Source organism: Pagrus major, chromosome 21 (genome assembly GCF_040436345.1).
Source record: "Pagrus major chromosome 21, Pma_NU_1.0".
In the NCBI taxonomy this organism is placed as follows: Eukaryota; Metazoa; Chordata; class Actinopteri; order Spariformes; family Sparidae; genus Pagrus; species Pagrus major.
In genome coordinates, this window is record NC_133235.1 from 17716876 (window position 1) to 17742491 (window position 25616).

Genomic DNA, 25616 nt, shown 5'->3' on the forward strand with positions numbered 1-25616 from the left:
GTGGCTAACGAGTTGGCTAACATTAGCTAACCCAGCTAACGGCTTGCTAATGTTGGGTACCAGGTTTAGGTAAACTTAACCAGGCAGACAGACAGGTGAAACTGTCCAGACGCGCTGTCAGTGTAAAGCCTGGCTTTACGAGAAATGTGTCAGCCAGACGGCGAAGTTGTCAAGTGTGTTAAACTCAGTCAAAATGAGTTGTTGTTCGTGCTGAAAGCTTTATTCTGACACAGTTTGAAAGCTCAGGAGCTAGTGTGCAGCTCAGCTAGCTAACAGTTGCTAGCAGTGGTTGTTAGTTCTGCTATCTTTCACAGGTAGATGATGACGACTTTATCAGCTCATTTGATTTGGTTTACGACAAGCTTGGCATGTTGTTATACGAGACGGATTAGCAAGTTTCCATGGGCAGTTAAGGGAAATCAACATGCGGGAAAAGATTGATGTTATTACATTGAGGCTGGGCAGTATGAGAACAGGACAACATGACCATTAGACTTTTTACTGATATCAAAACTCGCACTGTTGAGGAACACCAGATTAAGTTTTATTGTTGATCTCCACTCATCATTTTTAGTTTGTATTTTTTCTCAAATATCCTACAAATACTGATGTATACAGCATATAACTTTAAAGTCTAACTTTACAATCCATCTGTTTCCTCATCTATTTGTATTTCCCATGACCCTTTCTTGAGCTTGGAGTGTTGCAAAATACCGATATTGACAATGATCGCGATATCTGAAACTGAAATATTGATATTGTGTTATTAATACACATGATAATATTGTGTGAATAATGTAAAGTTTCCTTAATCATTTCCATTTCTTTCCATTCCTGCATTGTCATAGTAGGTTGCAGCAATGCATCTTAACACCTGTTGCCACCTGACATGAAACTGTTGAAAGAAGAAGACGCTGCGTTTGTAACTAGCTAGTTAGCTACATCCACGGTGTGTCTACTACTGCCTTACCAAATCATGTTTGATGAGATAACAGATGAGAGTGAGATATCGGGATAAAATCATTACTGGGAATTCTTTGGCCACGATAATCGCATAGTGAAAATGTGACATCTTGACAGCCCTGTCTTAAGCCCGACCTGAATCCTAACAAGGGCTGCAACTATTGATTGTACGCACTTTCAGTTAATTTGTTGATTTATATCACTTGGGTTGTGAAATGTCAAACAAATAGTAGAAGAAGCCCACCACAACTTCCTTAAATAGCATATTGTGTCCGACCAACAGTCTGAAAGCCAAAGATTTTGAATTATCTATAATATAAACAGATAAATGCCAATTGGCACATCTGAGAAGCAGAAACTAGAAATGATGTGACATTTTCACACCATTAAATAGCTGAAATGATTAGTGGATTATCAAAATTGCTGCTGATTAATCTCCTTTGATTGACTAATCAGATAATTGATTCATTATTTAATCTCTAGTCCTAACCAGTTGTCTCTTTGGTGCTTCATGTTAACCTAAAATAAACCCTAATCAAGTTTTTGTCATACCAAACCTGGCGGAGACTTTTTTTAGTTCAGCACTTGGATGTGATAATGGAAATAATTGGTCACCCAGTTACTTTCGGGACACTCCCTGCCCCACTGTCTCTGCTTGATAGAGCCAGTGATTGGAGCCCTGCCGAGGCTTGAAAAACGTGAAGGGCAAGTCACTTCAGCCAGACCTGTTGTGTTTCTGACTGGCTCTGTGACACACCTCAGGAGCTCTGTAATGTGTGTTGATGATTAGGTGTCATCGCACCAAACAAAGCATCTCAAGTATTTATGAGGTTGCTGCTGAGGAATCTCAGCTATGCTGCCAAAGAGGGAATACTGTAAAATGGTCTCAGTGTTTGACTATCGGGATGCATTAAGCCAGGATGTCTTAAGTGTTGTTATTGTTTTCTTGCATGAGTTAGGAGTGGGAGATTGAAGAGTTAGAAATGCACCAGATCAATATATTGGATTAGTACTGAAAAATCAGGTATCAGCCGCACGTCAACAGTACTGTTTCTCGACTGTTGTATAAAAATGCAACAAAACAATCTTTCTTAATCCTTAAAAACAATATTAACAAAATGTGCACACGTGATTTTGATAATTGAGTAATTGTCATTTTTCAAGCAAAAATAGTGACAAACAAGCTACATGTTCTCAAATAGCAGGACTTGCTCCTTCTCTCAGTCATTTTTAATAGTAAACTGAATACTTTTGGGTTTTGGGCTCTTGGTCAGAGAAGACAAGATATTTAAAGTCGTCACCTGGTGAACCTCAAAGTTCTGATATGGCATTTTTTTCACAATTTCTTGACATGAGTTATCTGAAAAAGCAAACATCAGATTTATCAGTTAAGAATATAATCAGTAGTTGCAGCCCTTGTAAAACATTCAATGCTTGCCACTCTCCACCATGTGACATCAAGCCCAGAGAGTCTGCAGCTTTCCCTGCTGTCCAAACACTACAGCCGCTCATTTCACTGATTAGGCTAGTTCGATTTCTGTGTTTCAAATTGGTAATCAGTGAAATCAGCTGATTTGTTGACCACCCTTTAAATCTTTAAAACATCCGAATCAAACCTGTCTCTCTCAATGGCCTTAATTTTTATTCTTTCTTTATTTTTACTGTTTTAGTCTCTCTGCTTATCTATTTTCAGGATTGTGTCCTTTGAGTCCGTTCTCTCCTATTTGCATGTCTTTTGTCGGTCAGCTCCAGCATCAGCACCAGCAGACTGGTGTCAGCCTGTAGCAGTCTCAGCCTGTCACTGGCTCATCTTCATTTTGTTCTCATTCAGGCTGATGGTCAATAGAAAAGGCTGTAAATGCACTGACCACATGATGAGAGACTGACAGTGACGCTGAGTGTAGCAGTGAGGGGACCTATGTGTATACACATTACACTGTTGTAGGGAAGACTGTACACTGTGTTACAGCCTAATTACAGTTACACTTAAAAATCTGTATAATATTCAAGAATTGTTTTTTCCCCCCACGTAATACAGCAGCTCATTTATACTACTTTAAGTGTACATTTCAGTTATTGAAAACCCCAATCCTTAAAAAACATACATAACTTGCATCACAGCTTTGATGGATTATGTATTGCTTCATATAATCTTTTGAATGTGTTTCAAGTCCTTTAAATCTGTTATATTATTGGTATATCAGCCATGAGAAGCAGGTAATAATTGGTTATCTTACTGGCTGGAAAAAAAAAATCTAAATTCGGCATCCCTAGTTTTGGCCCTCAAATTTGATTTTTTTTTTTCAGCCTATTTCTAAACAAAAAGTTACACACAACTCAAAGTTGTAGCTTATAACAATGTTAAGCTGTTTACACTGTAGCAGATCTTCTCAGAAAAAAGTTTTGTATGCCATTGCCAGTGTATCACCACGTCAGGCCAGAACAAAACATTGTTTTGCAGAGTTGCCAGCACCAACAAACACAGAGCTTCTTCTGTGCCAGATCGACTTCAGGATTCCTGTGCAATGCATGTTGCTTAGCAGGAAACTGGGATTACACCGGCTCGACGGAGCACTTCAGTTATTTTCCTCTTTTGAAAGGAGTTGCTCGTCTTTTACAAAGACTCTGCCATCTGCATCAGTGCTTCGAGGCTTGGCTTTGTTTAAAATATGGGAAGCGTTCCTTGTCTTGCCATTTACTTTGGCTCTGAAAGCGCCTAAAGCACCGAACCACAAAGTCATACACCCCTCACCCACCTACCCATCCACTAGCACACATCTTTACTCATGATTGTATCACAGATTCTCAGCAGCTGTTAATACACGCAAAGAGTTTGTGTGTGTTACCGAGTCTACAGCTCATACGAGTCTGTGTGTCCTTACGAGTGACCTTGGCTCAGCAGGAGTGAGTTTGGTTGGCTGCGTGGAGAGAGGCTCCCTCCTGTTTAGCACCACAGGTGGGCCGTGTTGCCTGGAGACCACAGCATCCTGCAGTCTGTGTTTCATTTACCCTGACCTTACCGGGGGTGCAGTGGCAGGGTTCAGGTGTTTTTGTTGGATTGGGGGTGTTTAGGTGGCTGTAATTTCAACTTAAGCAGTAAAAACATTAGTGTGTATACGTGCGAGCATGTGATTCTGGATATCTGAGCGTGTGCATGTTGGCTGTGTAAAGGTGTTGCGGAGGCCATGCCCATGCGTGGCAGCGATGACAGAGAGATGGATGGTCTAAGGTGCTCATGTAAGCCCAGAGAGGCGCCCAGGCCCTTCTTCCTGCTTGAGCGCTCACCAGTGACGAATGGCTTCATACTGGGCAGATGGGGCTGCTGAATCCTACTCACAGCAGTTCAGACGCCAGGGGCACAGGCCAGCACTCCTCCTCCTCTTCCTCCTCCTCCTTCTTTAATTTAGCTGTACTGTAGGACAGTGCAGAGCAGAGGAATGCCAGGTCTGTGTGGAATGTCACTTCCTCCCAGTTACTCACAAGTGATGAGCTCCCAGTTACTGCGAAATCCTTCTGCCTTAGTCACCCTGAGGATTCATACGGCTTGGTTTCTAACACAAGTTTCTTCTTTTTTTAAACATAATTTTAGATTCTGTTTTAGATGAATCTACTGGCTGATGTTGCATTATTAATATAGCTTTTTTTTAATTAATTAATTAATTCATTTTTTTTTTTTTAAATCAAAATAAGCACAGAAGTCCTCAAACAGCTGCCTGCTCATCAGGCTAGTGGGCAGATATGTTGTCACTTTCAACAAAGTTCAGTCAGTATAAGCTCTGCGACAAACTATTGATTTTATTCATCAATTACTCTGCTGATTATTTTCTCAATTAACTAGTTTGGAACTAGGTTGGAAAATGTCAGGAAATAAAAAGCGTCTGTCACATATTCCAAGATGATATACTCACATTACTTGTTAGTCCGAGCAACAAGCAAAAACCCAAATGTATTAATAAATATGTTGAAAGTTTAAGAAACCCAACTAAATGTCACATTTGAAATGCTGGAACTAGAGAATCCTCAGCATTTTTCCTTTTAAATAATTATCAAAATTGTAATGGTATTGTAAAATTATATTAAGCACAGAAATCCAGCAAATAAGGATTGCAACTGATTATTTTTATTGTCAGTTACTTTGCCAGTTATTTTCCTAATAAATCAATTATATACTTTTTCTGTAAGCTGTCATAGTAGATAACAATGCTGACCAAAAGATACTTATTAAACTGTAATATGACACAAAACAGCAGCAAATCCTCACATCAAATCTGCTGATAACAGTGAATGTTTGACATGAACAGGGATTTTCCAAGCTCAAAATGAGGCGGAGGTGTTTCCAACCTGATCCAGATATTAGCATTAATACACTCTGCCTCTGATCCTCTCCATCACAGGTCCCGTTCAGTTCTTCTAGTTGTACACTACTTTAAGACCTGACAAAATTACTGCACATCGTCCCTCACATGAATTATTACTTTTTAATTGCCTCTGATAATCAGGTGATGTCTGCACTGTTTCACCTGCCCTCATGAGTCCCTGCCTCTCAAACTCGCTTTGTAAAGCAATCATTGATTCTACGAACCGTATCCACAAACCTGAACGCATTACACTGATGGGATCTAAAGTTGATTAAGGAAACCTTTTTAAGAAATTGGACCTGCTTCTTGTATGCAAGCTAAACAATATTTACCTGTTCCAACAGCCACAAAATATCAGGGCTTCACGTGACACATTGTTGCTGTAGGTAAAAAAAAAAAAACAGATGAGAGGAAAATTGCAGCTCTTTTCTTCCTCCTTGCCAGTTTTGGCAGGGCCTTTAGCGGTGCACTGTGTAGATTACGGTCCAGTGCCATGCTGTGCCCACTATTGCAGTTACAAATGAAAGAAATCCACAAAGTGTTAGAGCCTTGAAACTTGTTAGAAAATGGTGTTTTTCTGGCAAGACGCCTGTCTGAGTTGTGTCCGGAGCTGGAGGCTGAACCAAATTTGACACTGGGGGCCAGCTTGTAATTCTCTATGCAGAAAAAACCCTTAAAAAAAGCGCTGTTCTGTAAAGCAATCAAAAAACTATGAAACCGCAGTTTAAAAAATGAAAGTATTTTGTGTTTCTGCTTCTCCATATAATTTTATCTCTTTATAGTCCACTATCATGTCCCTGCTGTGGCCATTAGCTGAGCTTGTATCTGTTACACAGAGGATGTTGTTAGAGGCACCTGAGACGTGGCTAAACTTTAACTACAGAGCAGACGCACAGTGTTTAATGAACACCCACAGCTCAGGTCCTCTTACATGTGACACAGTTAGTCGTCTGCTGGTATTAATACACTGCCTGTATCGTCTGTGTGAACTTAAGTTGTAGTGTTTACTGCAGTGTGCGCTTTCTATCTTCTGATGTTATCGGGGCTTTAAGAGGAAGTAGAGCTACCATGCTTCTCCCAGAGGAGAGATCGGACTGTAGGAGTGTAGTTGCCAGTCTTTTCCTCCCCCCTACTAATGATTAACACCAGCCGGATTGGAGGAAGAGGGTGAGAAAAGAGAAAAGAGAGGGAGGGAACAGGAGTTGGAGGCTTACATCAGTTTATTGTTACTCAGAGTGCTCTATTCATTCGTGACGTGTGATTCAGACCAGACCATTTTAATATCTGCTGTAAGGAAGTTGCACCATCTCAAACCACGCTGTGTTGGTGCTCAACATTAATATAAAACTGAAATACCAGCCAGTAAATCACAGTCTAGTGCTATTTGTGTGTTTGCTCCTGGCAAGGACTGACCCCATAGTGACCTTACACACTCTGTGCTGCCCTTGGACTTGTACAGTAGATGTCCTTGAAAGTATGTGTTGTTTACTTCCTGTGTTGGGATTTTATCATCTTGCTGTAAAGCTCTCAGGTTGATGAAAAACAGGGTCCATCTTTGACGATGGCAGTAAAGGAAGTAAGAGATCCTTGTCCTTGTGGGTCACTCACTGGCTGGTGTGAGGGCTTTTACACATGACCCCCTCTTTACTTCGCTTTTTACTTCACCTCTTTACCATACTTGAGCCCATTCTGACGCCTGAGCTCAGACCCCTGTCGCCTGCAGACCTGTAAAAGCTCATGTGTGCGCCATCTCCATCCCCCATCTTCAGGTTGTAAACACTGCTGAGGCTGGCCAGAGGGCTGTGAGCTGGCGACATCAATCCTAACGCTGCCGTGAACTGATGAGGGGCAGATGATCCCATCTACAGGGTTAGATGCTGTCCGTCACCCACCACTACGCTCCTTATTTAAACCTCTCCTAATGTTTGAGTGTTTGTGTGGACTGAAAAGGCAGAGAGTGATGTCCTTGTTGATTAAGAGCTTCTTAGGGTTTTTTTTTCTGACTGCTTTTCAAGAATTGATGGAGTGCAGTGGTGGACGGTGAGCCCTAACGAAAGCGGTCACAATACAACTCCAACCACCATTGCCTGTGAGTCATTCTGCTTTAGTTTGTGGCTCTCTCTCCCCCTCAGTATTTTGCGGTCCTCTCTCTCTTTCTCACACCCACAATCATGCTGTACAGATGAATGCACACACAAATGTGACAGACTGCGAGACTGTGACTCACACACAGCAGCGATTGGAAAAAAGGATGCTCTCTCACCTCTTTCTCTCCCCGTCAAAAGTCTGGCGTTTTTCAGAGTTTTGCTTCTGAGTGCATCAGAGAGGGGGAGGGAGTGGGAGTGTTGTAACTGTATGTTGGATGATTAGTGCTGAAACAATCAGCTGATTAATCATTTAGTCAGTTATCAACAAAAATGCCAAATATTTTCTGGCTGTCTTGTGTGTCTTAATATTAGCTGTCTGTCATTGGTAATACGTCAGATTCGCTACTCATAAAAGTTTATTTTTCGGATTATTTTCCCAGGGAAACTACATTCCCTGTTCCCAGAAGAAAAAACAAACAAACAGATTTTCCAATACTATTTTTGATGTGGATTTTTTTGTTAGTCCCACTTCTATTCCACACAGGAAAACCAGCAGTCTCATTCACCAACAGTGTCAAAAACACATGAAATTTGTCTTTATTGACATGTTTTGAGGATATATCTCTTTCTCTATGATTTAATCAGACATATATATATATTTTTAAACAAAATACGTTTGTTTTGAACGTGTGTCTGTATTTTAAATGTTTTAAGTTGTTTTCAAAACAAATGAGACAACGCTCAGTCGGTGCTCAGTACACAATAGAACAGACCATAAATTGTTCAATACATTCCTTTTAAAAAAATAAACATTTTAAATATTTTAATAGTGTTTGCTTTGACATCAATACAGCATATTTGTGCCTTAGTGGAAGTTTAAAAAACATATTGTGACAAGATAAGAGAAGATTGTGACAAGTTAAGATATTGTGATTCATGAGTATTGAGAATGATTAATTTTGTATCACAACTTTCATTTTCACTTAAAAATGTTGTTTTAATCATGATCTGTGATATTTGGATCTTGCACTTATTGCACATATTGTTATATCACTTACATTTGGATTAATTGTGAAACCTAGTGTTAAGTGTGAATTTGGTTTTGCCCTTTGCCTTCTACTGTATGTAAAACTGGTGATGCAGTCATCTGACTTGTTCTCTCTTCATCCTGATTCCTACGCCTCAGCTGTTTTTACTTGCGGATAAAGAGTATCGATCTGTTGCCAGTGCTGCCACTTTTCCCGATTTAAAATCTGTGTACCTTATTACATGGAAGTCATTGGAATCCTTTAGGGTAACACGATTAATCAAAAATATTATTGAAATTGCAATATTGCCAAGTGCAATATCCAAAATCACAGAAGATGCAATTGTTTCATAGCAAAGGTAAAATGTGTGACAAAAGAGCATTTTAGTAAAGTACTGTAGTGCTGTAGAGATGTTCTGGCACACAAATCTTGTTCAGTTGTCAAACATGACTTTATTAGTTTCTTAAGGGAAATTGAAAATTGTGATTATTTTTATTTTGCTATATGGTGCTACCCTACAATCATTTTTATGTAAGACAATGATTGGGTTTGTTGTCTGAAAACTGGTCGTGACTGTAATAATGTAACTGATACACAACACAAAACTTTAGTGACATTTTTAATGACATTGACAAAGCAAACATATTTTATGTGGCAGCACTTAAGTTAAATAAAACACTGTTTGTCTTCTTTGCAGGGACATCATGATCACTCATTTTGAGCCATCCATCTCATTTGAGGGTCTGTATGGGGAGGTGAGGGACATGTGCTCCATGGACAATGACCAACTCTTCACCATGAAGTGGATCGATGAGGAAGGTAAGTCTACCTCGTTCATCTCTAACCTTTACTATTTCCCTCTATCTTTACACCAAGACGACCAGCCAGAAATGCCTGAGTTTTTTGTCTGTTTGTTTGTTTACAAAATAAAAATCAAGTCCTGGTTATATGCAATATCTTCAAGTAGATTAAACACATTTAGAGGCCACTGGCTGAATTTGCCAGCATTTGGCAGTTCCATTTGTTAAAATGAACACATGCTCACAGGAGCGCACACAGTCTTGTCACTTGACTGTAAAGACTCAGTCTTTTCTTGTCAGTCAAGAAAGGGTAAAGTCCCCCCTTCAAATCCCCCCACCCAATTCCTTGTTGTTGTCTGCCAGTTACTCAGCCAGCAGTAATAGTGTCATAGGAAAGATGGAGCCGTCACATCGCTCTGCTCAGGATAAGGTCAGCCTGCCCAAACTCATTAGACTCAGATCAGCTCGCACTGGTAGCCACCCACATACAACCACTGGAGTCATTAGCCTGTCTGAGAAAGAAAAGCTGCTTGATGGTCATAACGAAGTACTTCAGTGGTAGCTGTGTGTGTCTCCTACTGCCCCATCCATGGAAACCACACACATAAAGCTCTGCAATGTGAACTTGTGTCATTACCAAGGTAATTAGAAAATGTACCTTTTATTTAATTATTTTGTAACCCTGGTTCAAAGGTACCAAATGGCACCAGCATGCCCGTTTGATCTGCTACAAATTAAAAACTTTATAAAGTGACAATTTTTCTGAAAGAAGTATGGCACTCACAGTATCTTTCTCCATGTGTTATAAAAAATGGAGTTAAAACTAAGGTTAACACAAACAACAACTTTTAATGACTGCGACAAATAACTATATGCCACAAGTGGGTGAGTCATAATTTCAAAGAAGAGCTCACCAATCAAAGCTGAAACTCTTAAAAGATCAGTTGGTTATTAATCGGCAACTGTCTGGATATTAAAGCAATTGTTTTGTCATTTTTTTCCCCTATCAAAATTGCCAAGCATTCCCCAGTTCCTGCTTTTTTCTTGTTAGGGATAGGGATGAGCAAGTACATGATTGTCAGTCTATACCTGCTCAGCCAACTAAATTGTCTGTATCTGAAGTCGTATTCCTAATAGGCAGGGTTTTAACCAGGAAGTGTTGCTTAAACCGGGAGTGGGCAGGACTAACTGGTAATTGTTCATCTAAGCCTCACTTTGAAGCTATGCCATCTTCAACCCGCTATCCAAATTGAGCTTCAGAAAGTTGTTACAGGTAAATGACCATTTTGACATTTTATAAACCCAAAACAATTGAATTAAGCGACAGGTCAATCACACATGAAATGCCAATGCCAGTATATAGTCGGAAATTGTAGAACAGACTACTGATGTTGATTCTCGAAAAGAATTTCTCTGCATTTTTAAGAATCAGTTTTTGACTTTTTGAGCTCTTCATCATCTGTGACAGTGGTATCCATATTGAAGGTTAAAGAACTGAACAAGGGGGAAAAAAGGTTTATCAGGTATGTGTCCAATGAGTTATCAACTGATTATCCATTGCATACCTAGTACAGAAAAAAAAGATATGTTTGAGGTCATTTAGAAACATAATTTGATGGTTTTTCCACCAGAGAGCACTGACAAGGTTCTTTTTAAACCGTAAAATGTTTGCCCCACAACAGTGTTTAATTATATGCATTTGTCTCACAACAGTAAGTATATCAGCATCAGATCTTTGAAAACAAATCATTAGAAAAATGTGCCTTATAAATCCCACCAGGAAAAATTAAAAAACAAACTTTAAAGTTTTGGAAAAAGCTCTCTGAATTTACTGACATGAAGACAATTGTATCAGTGAGTGATTCCGCTGTATTAGTACCTCTTTTAAATGTACTCATGTAAATGATTTGTCTCTGTTCTTGTTTGATTTTCTCTGTAACACACATAGAAGCTGCATTCACAAACTTAATGACACCTCCTGAAACCAAAACTTTTGAGTAAAGATACAACCAGACAGTGTAGGGCACCACATGCTACCTTTAGGTGATGGTTGTCCAAGTCCACCCACTAGTTGTATGTTTGTTATCTGGATATATTATCTTAGATACACACTATGTGTCATAGTTTCTGTTCTGGAGCTATTTATATAATCAGCAGGCTGTAGTTGTGATTCATTTGGAATGGAGTCCATGACATCACTACCTCTCTGTGTGTTACGCCAACACCTGACTCTATCTGGTAATGATAAGGAAATAATTAGATCTGTATGTGGTAGAGTGGTATTTTAATTATTGACTTAGATTGATCACTGTACAAATAGGCTTGTACAATTAAAACTATGTGGAATGGCTGCAGCAGATGTTCTCTCTCACCCACACACTTTTTTCAACATTTACTTAAATAAAGGTCATGTAGTGCAACTCATATCACATCTGCAATAGTTTGATGGGTGTTTTTCTTTTTTTATGTCATGGTGGCCTATTGTATTACTTACCTTGTATACTTAAAACCTTATGCTTTGGGAACTGGAAATACAGTATATGTACTATTTTATTGTCTTTCTTTTTCTTGTTTTTTATTTCTGTGTATTAAAGGAGACTTATTATGCTTTTTAATTTTTTCCTTTTCTTCAGTGATTTATTCAGGTTCTTGATAGTTAAAAAAACCCAAAGTCCGTGCCAATGGGAGCACCTCTCTCCCACAGAAAACACTACTCCTGAAAAGCCTGAAACACCTCTTCAGTAGTCCCGCTTCTAATTCTGTGTGACTTCTTGACACAGAATTGAATTGGAAGCTGAAAACACAGAGCCGACCGGAGACGTGTTGTGCAGTGCTGGCTGGAAAAACTGATGTGTTTTTTGAGCATTAAAGCATGTAAACCTATTGTAGTAGTAACCCAAATAAAATGATGAACCTAGAAAAAGGCATAATATGTCTCATGTAGATTTTCTGCATTTACCTGATCTCTAACATGTCATACAAATGAGAAGCCTGGTTTCCCTCATTAATTATGTGAGAGAATTTGATTTGTGTTAATACAAGCACCTAATAAGGGCCACAAAAAGGACTTGGATTATTAGCTTTCGGACAAAAGTGTGATCAAAACAAGATACTAAAAACTTGAGACAGGAACTGTTTCAGTGTAGCAGCAGTGCAAATTGATAAAAGGATTTTTTTTTATTACCTGTAGCAGTTGCAACTTTTTCATTTTCTATTAATCAGCCAATTATTCTCCTGATTAATGTTTTTGTTTATCAAATGTGTGAAAATTTTAAGAAAATTATTCCAAGGTGACATCTTCAAATTACCATCACGAATGACAAAGAAAAGCATTTGAGTATCTGAAACATGCAAATAATAAAAATTACCACGAACCAATTATACAACTATCAAGATAGTTACTGATTAATTTTCTTTTTTAATTTCTACTTGTGTCACAGATAATTAAAGTTATAAACAAAGTCTAAAACAGTGGGTTAATTGTAAAATTATTAATATATAATAATATAATAAATAATTATTTTCTTACTCACACAGTAAGAAACAACTTGCACTCTGTTGTCTGCCCAAATGGTTTAACAAAATGAAAAGTAAAATATTGTCTTTGTCTCTCACTAGTATACTTAATCTGTGCCAGCTTTGGTCCCTCAGTAGGGTACATCATAGAGGAGAAAACCAATTCAAAGTAAATGTAGCTTTACAGAAACGTGGTTAGTGTAGAGGATGTAAAATCATTCTCTGATGGTCGTCCTTCACCTGAGTTCTCACACCAACCTAGTTTCTTGTCTGTATTTTAAAGTGGTGAATGACATCTGGTCTCTCCTCTGCTGTTAGGTGACCCCTGCACTGTTTCGTCACAGCTGGAGTTGGAAGAAGCTCTGCGTCTCTATGAACTCAACAAAGACTCGGAGCTCATTATCCACGGTGAGCCTTACTGCTCCTCACACAGGCAGAACTTCTAACATATCATATACAGTTTCAGGATTTAACTCACAGGATGTCCTCGTGTCCTGTAACCAGTTAGATGTTACTTCACACCAGATGCTTGGTCCAGATGAGAAGGCTGTTATCTTTTGACTCTCTGCTCCTCGACCGGTCTGATGACCTTTTTGTTGAGCTTTTAATGACCAGCCAAGTTGGCAGTATTACGGTATTTTCCATACTGGTCATTGTACAGTTTACAAGACCTCAGGCCCTGGATCACAACTAATGAGCAGTGCCAACACAGATCATCCAGGACAAAACTTGACTTTTTAGTAATTAACTGCCTGCTGCTGGTTACAATTCATCTTTAAGTGTTAAATTCTATATATTGCCTTGGCATGGGGAAATTTTGTGCTTAAAACTAACTAATATATTTTACAATATACTATAGAAAAGATGGTTAAGATGGTACTTATAAAAATCTTTTATTATATAATTGTAGTATTTCTGCATATCATAATAAAAAAGGTCAGCCTCCAGAGTTTTGAATCACTATAGAGAGAAATATATGTGATATCTCAATCTTGGAAAAGCCTAACACAATATAGACTTGTAAAAACAACAACTTCAAAACACGTCGGCTTAAATATAAACAATCATACAATTTAGGCTATGGTAGGTACCTGGGGCCTGTACCAAGACTTCACTGATCCCAGATAAGTTGTGTCATGAAGCTTATTATCAACTAACCCAATTAACTCTGGGTTTTAGCTTCATATCCAGCACATTTGAATGAAAGAGGTGGTGTTTTCAATACAAGCGACTTCATCAGAACCATTAGCGAGGGTGTATAATTTGATATGACATGAAACGTGATCCCTGCAGGAATAATTCTGTTATAGCGACAGCAGGAAACTGATATTCAACAAGATTAATTATCTGCAAAAGAATCACATAATTGGAACAGAATAATTAGTATGGGAATTATTATATATGTATTTAGAATAGAGTATTACTTTGTTTATTTTATCTTATCTCTATAATTTTGAATCTGTAATGCAGATACAAAAAATTAAAAGTAATGTAGGAAAATGAATTGATGCCTAACCAGGTCTATTTGACAGACGTGTTGCATTTATAATCCCAGGAGCTAATTAATTAAACTGTTTCCAATTATCATCATCATAAAGTCAGCGCGTGTCATGCTGAGCTGATGAAAGAGTGTTGAGTGTAAAAGCATTAATACTGTCAGGAATCCCTTTGGGAATTAAAAAGCAGCTATCAACATTATTATGTATTTAGTGTCATGAACTATCCCGCTGTTTGTTGGAACCACAAAATGTTTCTACAGCTCTGTTAAAATATCTTTTGTTCTTTGTTATGTGTCACTTTATTATAAAGTCAGCCTTAGTCCATGTTGTTATCCTGTGGGAATGATAACTGATCTGATTGGTCAGTAGGCATGCTGGTTACAGGTTTTGATCTCATCATCTGGGGCAGGTTAACTGTTCTGGGAGTTGTGTTGAGTTACTGCTGATGAAAACCCAACATTTCCTGATTGCCAGGAACCCTGGTCAAAACATTGAGAGATTTTTGCTTACTTGTTTTGAATTGTCTATATGTCTGAAAATAGTTTGAATCTGATTTTGTTTTCTTTTTTCAAACATTATGAAATGCTGCAAAAATGTAAATGACAGATTTAGATTTAGTTCACCACTTATCTTGAAATTTGACAGGCTGATACTCCTTGCTTTAATGTTCTTTAAATGTGCATGTTACATTTCTGTTCAATCTGAGCAAAGACAGCCCGATAATGTACACAACAAGGAAGCATCAAAACATATGGTTCACGCCGCACTGACCTGTGAAAACAGCATTACTTCCGCTGTTGACGTCTGTCTACGGGCCCTCGAGCTAGCTCACGTCCTTGTCTAAGCTCAGCAGTCTTGACAAATAGTTGTAAAGCTTCATGAATCCTGAGGTCAGGGCTAAACTCAGACGCAGGGTGCAGAGCTAGCGGCGGGGGTCGTATATGTGGACTTATATGGAACATTTGATTGACAGTCTCCATGTGTGTATAAGCATATAACCTGGGGGTAGGGGGGACAGAAGCTGCCTGTGCGGTTAATGCAAAGTTTTAATCAAGTCAGAGGTGAGGGGTCAAGAGTACAGTGGATGCCAGCATGACGGCAGAGGATGAACAGAGGAAGGGTGTGGGGGTGGAGGGGAGGACGTCACGGTGCCGCAGGGGGGTCGCCAGGTCTGCTCGTTAACGAGCTTGTCGGCTGTATCCCACGCCTCGCCTCTGACTCACACTGCCCCCAGTCTAGCTCGATCTGTCTCTCCCTCGCTCACACACACACAAACATGCACACGCAAATAATCTGTGCCGGCTTCTTTGAGACTATGTCTTTTCCCTCTTTACTGTATGCCGCACAGACACAAATAAACTGGCACCATCATAAACACACACGAGTGAATTTCATCATGAATTGCTGGGGTGACAGGTTTGCAACAGGTGGTTTTAACAGCCGTCGTGATGAGAGGAAGTGAAAAATATACAAACACTCACACATGAATACTGTCAGACTTGCCTCCATAGGATAAAAAATAATTTTCTAAATGTAGCTTTGTTTTTCTTTTCCTTTTTTCTGCTTCCTAGTGTTCCCATGTGTACCAGAGAAACCTGGAATGCCCTGTCCGGGAGAAGACAGTGAGTTGAACCATTTACTACTTCAGTTTCACCTAATTTGTCAGCCGAGGTCCCAAAGAAACCTGTATTTACTTTATTTATTTATTTCAAATTTGAAGCACTTAAGCAAATTCCTGTTTTTTCCAGGAGAGAGAGACTTATGGAGAATAAATTCAGTGGGTGCAAAAATTATTTTAATGATGAGGTAATAAAAAGAGACAGATACAAGATTTTTGGGGCTGATGCTGATATTGTATCATAACGCCCAGTAATGGCCAACAGATATTTTAGTTGCACTAAACTGTGTATGTGCATGCAGTGAATTTGGAAAGCAGAGCCAAATGTGTGCACGTTAAACTCTTTTTGACCACCTTTACATTTTTTTCTTAACATCATTTCAAACACAAATTCATCTTGACGAGCCTGAGTTGAGCCCATAAAAAACTTAATTTATATATTGTGCAAATCTATGCAATGGAAGCCCTGTAAAAACTGTAGAAAATGTTGTTTGATTGGTTGATGGTGTTGATTCCGGCCTCCAAAAATCAACAGCAAAGTGTGGACCTTCTTTTACATGCAAATTCTCCAAACCTTTTGCCACTTTGCAGGACGCTGAGCTTACTTTAACTTTGCAACAAGACAATTAAATTGTCACCTAATGTGGTTTCATTATATATCAAAGTGGTCTGATTTCCTATACACTTCTAGACATGCATACAAATATAAAGCAGAAGCCCTAATTTTCCTCTTTTCACAGAGTCTATATATCGGCGTGGAGCGCGGCGCTGGAGGAAGCTTTACTATGCCAGTGGTCACGCCTTTCAGGCCAAGAGATTCAACAGGGTAAGACATGACACTGTCTCAGTATTCTGCACCCAAAGGCTCTTCACTCATACTTCTCTACTATATATTTAATATTGTGTATTTCATGTGCTTTACATTAACATTGTTGAGTTATTATAATGGGGGAAATATCTGCTGTTTTACAAGTAAAACATAAACACAATGCACATTTCAAAGCGTAGTTACTGGATGTGTATTTAAAGGAGAATGAGACGTCCACTGCGCCAAAGTAATTGTCTTTGTATTGATTGATGAAGTAAGAGGGATGGCGGTGACACAGAGTGATGGCTCTGCTACAATTTGATTCCTGTCTAGCAGAGCTACATGTTTCAGAAGCCATCACCGTGTTTCTGTCGTCCCCTGGAATATAATCTGTGCTTGTTTGTGATGATGATTTCTCTCCGTCTGCCTTCCTGAGTAGCGAGCCCACTGTGCCATCTGTGCAGACCGTATCTGGGGTCTGGGAAGACAAGGCTACAAATGCATCAACTGCAAACTGCTGGTGCACAAGAAGTGCCATAAACTGGTCACAGTGGAGTGTGGCAGACCAATGATCCAGGTGACTAATGTCATACTCATTAGCTCGATGGCGTAAAGTGGATTGTTACCATCCATGACTCATACATATAGTCTAAAGATCGTCTTTTTTTCTGTGATTATACTTAATGGTGACTGTTGTTGTGTAGGAATCAATGATGCCTGGACAACCATCAAGTCCATTAGACCCAACTGAACAGCCAGGTAACACGCACACCCTCATGTGTACACACACTTCTTAAAGCATTTACAAATGGCACTCAGAAGTCAGAAACATTGAGCTCCTCTCTTTCAAAAAAATGAAATAGTTTTGGTTTAGAAGCTCATAAATTAAGAAAAAGATCATAACACTGTTCTTTAGATTACAAGGTTATGATAATTTGTGTGTTTGAAACATCAGTGCAAGTTTTTACTTTTTCTCCCATTTTGCTCTCTCTTTTAAACTGGATCTCAGATTTAAACTGACTCATTGCCTGCAGCTTTACACTACTGCTCCTAAAAGATAAGGCTGCTGCTGTCTTATTTTTGTTATTGTCAACAAATCCCATAAAAAGACCAAAACCCAACAGTGCATTAGCTGGTCTCCTAACACTTCCCCAGTTTGTGTGTGGCTCTAACGCCCCCTGAGCAACTTCATCTGTTTGGAAGATGTAAATCTTTAAAAACATCTATTTTCTATTTGCAAAAAGGCTAAATCAGGGGATTGTGATAGCCTAGTGGTTAAAACACATATCAAATAACTGCAGCGTTCCTGGGTCGATTCAAGTTGAGGACCTTTGTTGCATGTCACACCCCTCTCTCCCTACCCATGTTTCCTGTTGACATTAACACAGCAGTGACCACCCAGACTACAAGTCGGTCAGCTGCATTTGGGGTTTACCTACAGCACCAGACTTAAGTCCAGTCAGGTGGTCGAGAGGCTGACTGGTATGAGAGGGAGAGCTTAGGATGGTTGAAACGCCTTTTACTATAAATACTCATAGGCCACCTCAGAAAGTGTGGGGTGCAATCATGGAAAATAGGGTTTAATCCGCCGAATGGTTAATTAATCATTGAGTCTATAAAATGTAAAGAAAACGTGAAAGATGCTCATCATAATTTCTTTGAGCCCAAAGCGACGTCTTTAAATTGCTTTTTTTGTCCATAACCAAACGATTCTTTATTTATTTTTATAAATGACAAGAAATGCCGCAAATTCTTACTTTTAAGAAGGTGGGAACAGCAAGAGTTTGACATTTTTTCTTAAAAAAATGTCTTAAATTGCTAAAATGATTATCAAAACAGTTGGCAACTCATTTTCTTTCAATTGACTGATCGATTAATTGACACATTGGCACTTTTCAGACAGAGATTCCACAATAGTCCCGCAACAAAGGCTCGCCTCTGCGCCACCTTTGTTTTTTTTACACTGAACCAAAAAGGACCCAATAGAGGCGCAACGGTACACATCATAACTTGTGGGGGGTCATCGAAGACTCGTGGGAGGGCGGACTACTGTTTAGTAGTATCAGACTATGAACACCATCAGACCGTCACAGCCCTGTCCCACGCTACCACTTATACTTTGACATAGAGGTCGTCCCGCCTCTGAAGGCGGCTCTGTTACTACCTCTGCTGGCGGATCAGAGGCGGAATGAAACTGACCCCCCATTCCGCCTCTGTAACTTTTATACAGACGGTGAGGCAGAATAACGACACAGTATTCCCGGCTTGAAAGGGGCTGTGGATTCAGATATCTTTGTTAAATTCTGTTTTGAAGAGCATCTTGAATGTGATGAATTGATTATATGAGACGCGTTTCTTCTCTGCATGTATGTAAAAAGCAGAGTTACTTTAAACATCTCATTTTGAATTTTCTGGTTTTGTTGTATTGTTAAAGCCACAAAAGGGTATTTTCTTTTCTCACCGAGCAGAGAGAGAAATTACTCCAACACTGCAGGGCTGTGAACAAAGCGTGTGACTGTCTCTCACCTACTTTTTCCTCCTTCTTGTCTCATCGGTCCTATTTTTTTTTTTTCTTCCTCTCCTGCCTCCCCCTCTCCTTCTGTCTGTCTGTCACTTTCCTCCTCTCTCTCTCAGGCCCCCAGAATAAAGACTCCAGAGAAAGCTTGCCTTACGATGGAGAGGAGAAAGAGGTGAGAGAGAAATCTTTTGAAACACTGTTGATGTGTGACTCATATTCTGTCAATCTGTCATGAATAGATTGATATGTGTGTGTTTTATATCTATATTTTGAGAGACAAATCGGTGCAGTTTGCGTGAGAAAGAATTAGATCACCTGTAATTGGAAACAGGATTTTTTTTTCCTGGCATATTTTGCCATTCTGTTCATCTGGGTGATCCTTCTTCCTCCTGCTGTGCTTGTGTGATATAGAGAGCGTGCAGACGTAGGCACCCTTGCAGTGCTATGGGTATTGATTTCCTTTGGTGGAGCTAATAAAGTAACCTTTTAACACCGGAGACTGATTAATGGCCAGGGATGTAGTTTGGGGTTGGAGGGGGGTTGTTGGAGAGCCGAAGGTGGGAAAAGAATGGATCGAGTTGGACACAGATAGACTGAGATAAAAGAGGGCAAGCCAGATGATCTTATCCACAGTTCCATGTCTGACTCTGGGGATAGGGGTTGTTACGTGAAGGGAGGTTAGATGGATAGGTAGAGGGAATGGTTCACTACAGAACTGATTACAGGAGAGACGAGAGAGGAAGATGGGTGAGGAAATGGTGAAGGTGTAGTCAGGTTTACCAAGGAGTCGTACTAATACAGCAAGCACTTCATCTAATGGAGGCAATGTGATTATATTTAATACAGACAAGAAAGTCATTACCAAGATTTAATGTAAATAAAACTGGTGCTGGTTTAAACTTCATTTATAAACCTACCCAAAGGGAAATCACCGTCTTGCACAAACTAAATCCCCAGCTATATCAATAGTTCATTAAAAATCCTGAGAACGGTTGAGAAATCTTGAGAAAGGCTGAAGTGTTGCCTGAAAAATTCTCTGAGAGTCAACTTTATGTTCATCACATTACGTCTTTGTCCGCTGGTCTCTCATGCTTGTCCTCTCACTCTGTGTTTACTACCCCCCAGGCGCGGAGCAGTAGGGACACGGGGAAATCGCCTTCCAGCCTCGGCCTGGCAGACTTCGACCTGCTGAGGGTGATCGGCAGAGGCAGCTACGCCAAGGTGCTGCTGGTGCAGCTGAAAAAGACAGAGCGCATCTACGCCATGAAGGTGGTGAAGAAGGAGCTGGTCAATGACGATGAGGTAAACAACGCGGATTTGTGATCATCAAAGTTGTGCAAAATTGTAGAGTTACTAGCTTTTGAATAAAGTGACATAGTTACTTTTTATGGAGTTATAATTAGGGATTGGTTCTGAAAGCCTGTTCCAATGTGGGTAAGAAACCCAAATTCGTTGAGCTCCACGGCCAAAGAATCCCTAATCGAATCTCTCATTCACAATCTCTCTTAGATTGTCTCTTGTGCCTCTTTCTGACACTACAGGCGTCTACAAAGAAACAAAAACTGGTGACGTATACAAACACGTGCTAACAAGACTGACTGACTGAACATGGCAGATCAACTTAACTTACAACCCAAATTCCAAAAAGTTGGGACACTTAAATAAAACAGAATGTGATAATTTGCTAATCCTTTTTGACGTATACTCAATTTAAAACAGTTCAAAGATTGTAATATGTAATGTTTTACCTCATCAACAATATATGTTTATTGTGAATTTGATGCCAGCAGCACGTTTCAAACAAGTTCGGACAGGAGCAACAAAAGACTGGGAAAGCTGTGGTTTGCTCCAAAAACACCTGTTTGGAACATTCCACAGGTAAACAGGTTCATTGGTAACAGGTGATAGTGTCATGGTTGAAATACATGATTGTATAAAGGATATTACTACATGGGCTCAGGATCACTTCGTTAAATTGTTGTCGGTAAACACAGTTAGTTTGCAAATAATTGCATTCTGTTTTTATTTATGTTTTACACAGCGTCCCAACTTTTTGGAACCAGGGTTGGATTCATTATGACTTAACCGCTCCAAAGTGTCGCTACACTTTAGCAAAGTCAACTGAACAGCTGTGACATGCATTATTTGCAGGAGATGACTGACAAGTCCCATGTGTAAATATTTATCTACCTTCCATCTTGCTAAAGTAAGAACTTAGGATAACGAGTGAATACAGTGTCGCACTGTATTCTGTGACCTAAAGCAGCACTACGATTGCCTCAGTTAATTAAATAAAATTAAATCCATTGCACATGCAAGTTGATATTTGCTGAGAATATTAGTTCCACTGTCTTTTACTTTAGCTTCTACGACTTGTGCAGCAGTAGCAGAGCCCCCCGGTGAGGAGCAAACACTGTTTTCCCTTGCAGCGAAAGGAAAAATGAGTCAGGACAGAATTAATGAATGTCACAGAGCAGTGACCAAATATGTGGTGAAAGCCCAACAGCCTTGTATTACTGCAGAACCTCCATGGTTTAAGGTATGATACTGAGGACAACAAAAACAACACAAAGACAAAAGATGTCTTAATTCCCCACCAACCAAAAAATAATCAATGAGAGGATTCTGAATTGGACTTTTTTAAAGATTAAATGCTATCAAAACCCTTCCTTAGTTATGTTTTAACTCCATAAAAAGAAACTTTTCTTTACCATACCATGTATGCTTTCTTTGTATCTATATATGCAGTTTGAAGGTGTGTTAAAGAGGGAAATTAGCATTAATATTAATATCCTCAACATCAAAGACAAAAATCAGCCCAGAGGTCTTTTCTATGTCATGCTGAGGTTTGATTTGCATAATGATACACAAAAATATTATTTGAACCACTGCTTTCGCTGCAGTTTAGGCATATATAATGATGAGGGTGTTTCTAAAGCTGCTACTAACAATTATTTGATTAATCAGTCGCTTATTTTATCAGCTGTTGAATTGTTTATGCTATAAATCATTAGAAAATTGTGGAGAAATCCCATCTCTGTTTCTAAATGTCTAAGGGACATACTCAGATGTCACGTTTTGTCCGATCAACAGTCCAAAACCCAAAGTTATTCAAACAGCAATCATACAAACAGAGCAAATCCTCACATTGAAGAGGTTGGAAACAGAGAATAATTGTTGTGGTTTCTTTAAAAACAACTTAAACGATTAATCACTTATCAGAATATTTTTTAATGTTGATTAACTGACAAATTAATTGACTAATTGCTTCAGCTTTAGATTTGCTCATTTGTTAATAGCAGCTTAATACATCATAACTTGAAAATTGGTTAGATATCTACTTAAGAAGGAAAAAATGTACAAGATCTCAAGAGCAGAACCGTTCTTTAAGTCTGTACAGTGTGACAATAACACAACATCCCCATCTATTGAGATGTGAGAAGGTTAGTTAATAGTGAACTCATCAGTCTTCTGTCACTGCCATGCATAATTAATACAATTAGCTCAGTCAATGAGAGCTGTTATTCATAGCACAGTAAGTGTTTGTCTCATGTGATTGAACATCCATCTTGTGTATCTTGTCTGAAAGACTTTGAGTTACGCTGACAGACCTCATTGCAGCCATCAGTCTTCCTAAGAAGGTGTAGATAAACCATCATGTCATCAAAAATTGATCTCGACGTACACATGTAGCAACACAGCCAGAGGCAATAGGAGTAGTTAGCCTTGATTAGACGCACTTAGCGTGATTGACAAATTGACAAGTGCCTTTCAATCAATGGTGAAGTGTTGTGCTGTCCCTGCCCTGCCAGCGTGAGCAGCATCCGTGTCCACACATATTATCACCGAGCCATCGATAGAGACCAGCCCGCTTCTACTGGCTCAGCCCTTTTCTCCGGCTGCTGCCCGCCATGCACATGAGCGAGCCTCTATCTTTGAGGATGGTCGATCAAGCACTTTGCTTATTCAGCTTGTATAAGTTCAAGGGTACTATGTCAGAATGATCTCTGATGTACTTTTGGGTGTGTTCTTTGTGTTTCTCTTCCAGGACATTGATTGGGTCCAAACAGAAAAGCACGTATTCGAGCAGGCCTCTAATCACCCCTTCCTGGTTGGCCTCCACTCCTGTTTCCAGACAGAAAGCAGGTGAGAGCGTCTCTCTTGTATGAGTCACACAGTTTCTTCAAGGCATTAGAAAGCCTGTAAAGTAACTAATAACTAATGCTGCCAACTAAATGTAGTTTTTCTTCAAAATATGGTGGAGTAGAAGTTTAAAATATCAGAAAATGGAAATGCTCAAGTTAAGCACAAGAACTGTACTGTATTTGCACACACATAAGGTTAGATAAAATCAGATGATTAAAAAACTAAGACATAAGTGTGTGTGTCAGGAGAGGTCAAGAAGTCATCAGGCTTATACGAAAAGATGACTAAAGATTAAAGTTTCTAAAAAAGTGCTTTCAAATCTTAGGTACTTCTTAGTATCTTTACACATTCATGACTAAACAAGTAATAGTCAACAATAAAATTCAAGAAATACTAAAGAGTTTAACATTTTTTGGTTGGTTGGTTTGTTCAGATTTGAATGACATTGGATTAGAAACACAGGCAAACAACCCTAAACATCATTTCATTTTGATTCTAATTCTGATTGGTGCATGAAAGTACATGACATTGCCCTTTTCCATCTTTCAAACAAAAAACACAAAATATTTAAATGTGGATCAAGAAAGTACCTAATTGTATCAAGCCTAAGGGAGTTAGATACTCTACCAAGTGCTCTCTAAAATCTATTTACACGTTTTAGAATCTCATCGGAGATTGTTGACATTTTGTCTCCATCCAGGTAGATGTGTAGGTGTAGTTATATGTATGTTTTAAAAGGTATATATTACATTTGTAGAATAAAATAGAAATCTCCCATGAAACCACATCTGTTCTAACTTTGGAAGAATATTGTTAATTTGCCGTTGTAAGAAGCTAATTGACAACATAGATTGTATGGTCCTTTTAAATTATGTATTCAAGTTTAAAAATAAACTATATAACATTTGCTTCTTTTTACAGACTGTTCTTTGTTATTGAATATGTGAACGGTGGAGATCTCATGTTCCACATGCAGAGACAAAGGAAACTCCCAGAAGAACATGCCAGGTAGAGTCAAGCTCTCTGTCTCATTAAAGTGAATAAGATTAATTCAGTTTCATTTTGTAGTGTGACTGTGAATACACCTGACTCTCTCTTTCAGATTCTATTCAGCAGAAATCAGTCTGGCGCTCAACTACCTCCACGAGCGGGGAATCATCTACAGAGATCTGAAACTGGACAACGTGCTGCTGGACTCTGAGGGACACATCAAACTTACAGACTATGGCATGTGCAAGGTGTGGTTTGCAGTTTGCTGTGTATGAAAGGCTGATACCACAATGCACTTTGGATAAAAGCTGCTGTAGAGCTGCATGAGTGTCGGTTTACAGCTGTCTGAGATGATCTCAGAGCTGATGATCATTTTATTTTTGCAGGAGGGCTTGAGACCAGGAGACACAACAAGCACTTTCTGCGGTACCCCCAATTACATCGCCCCTGAAATACTGCGAGGAGAGGATTACGGTGAGAGTTACAACACACAAGCACTTATCAGAAATGCTTTCCCTTTCTGATCTGCGATACAATATGAGGCATTATGCAATGTAATGATTATGGATGCTACAGTGGTACAGTTGTTTTCAACGTACAGTTAATTTGAAACCTATTGTTTCAAATGCTTTTAAAAGAATATGGCACTTTAATATGTGGAAATGTATTTATTTCTGCTATTATATGTATTACTGTTAGGTGTATGCTTTGTAATATGGTGGTGTCTTGTAATCCCATGTGGAATGGGCCAGATGTTTGGCATAACACGTAAATACAAATAGACTAAAAACTGTACTTATTTTATCCTTAAGTTACCTGCAAAGGTTGAAAGGTAAACTTGATGCGATAAAATGGATTCAATGCTGGAAATGAATTTGACAAAATGCTATTGAACCCCTCATCCCTATGTGCTATTTTGATCTATCTTGCAATTGCTGCCCATATCTAGTGAAAAAGAAGGAAGAGTTTCAAAATATTACTGTGTATATGCCAATATACTATAGTTAAGCCCCAGTAATAAAGTATGGCATGTGAAGTTAAGGGGTCAAAGTATGCAAAAACACTGGTATGATGCTCTCATGGAAGGAGTGGTTGCCATAGTAACTGTGAAATACTGGGATTCTTTCTGCAATTGTAAGCAGTACGTTCAGGTAAATGTGTTACTGAGAATTGTGCTTCAACTAGTGTTGTCAAAAATATTGATTTACTGAATATTTGAAACGGTTTCATTACTCATTATATGCAGTATCAATACACCGGTACCAGCTGTGCTTTATCACTTTCC

General features: G+C 39.1%; 1 protein-coding gene across 1 annotated transcript in view; it reads left to right on the forward strand.

The window, feature by feature from the left end:
• The window catches only part of prkci (protein kinase C, iota), a 33979-nt gene that overhangs the window by 378 nt on the left and 7985 nt on the right, over positions 1–25616 (forward strand). Inside the window, exons 2-13 of the mRNA XM_073491301.1 lie at positions 9134–9255; positions 13071–13160; positions 15823–15873; positions 16610–16695; positions 17117–17254; positions 17382–17436; positions 19312–19367; positions 20321–20497; positions 23244–23341; positions 24263–24349; positions 24444–24579; positions 24718–24805. Of these exons, the coding sequence (XP_073347402.1) occupies positions 9134–9255; positions 13071–13160; positions 15823–15873; positions 16610–16695; positions 17117–17254; positions 17382–17436; positions 19312–19367; positions 20321–20497; positions 23244–23341; positions 24263–24349; positions 24444–24579; positions 24718–24805 (1184 nt within the window). The remainder of the gene's footprint in view (positions 1–9133; positions 9256–13070; positions 13161–15822; positions 15874–16609; positions 16696–17116; positions 17255–17381; positions 17437–19311; positions 19368–20320; positions 20498–23243; positions 23342–24262; positions 24350–24443; positions 24580–24717; positions 24806–25616) is intronic.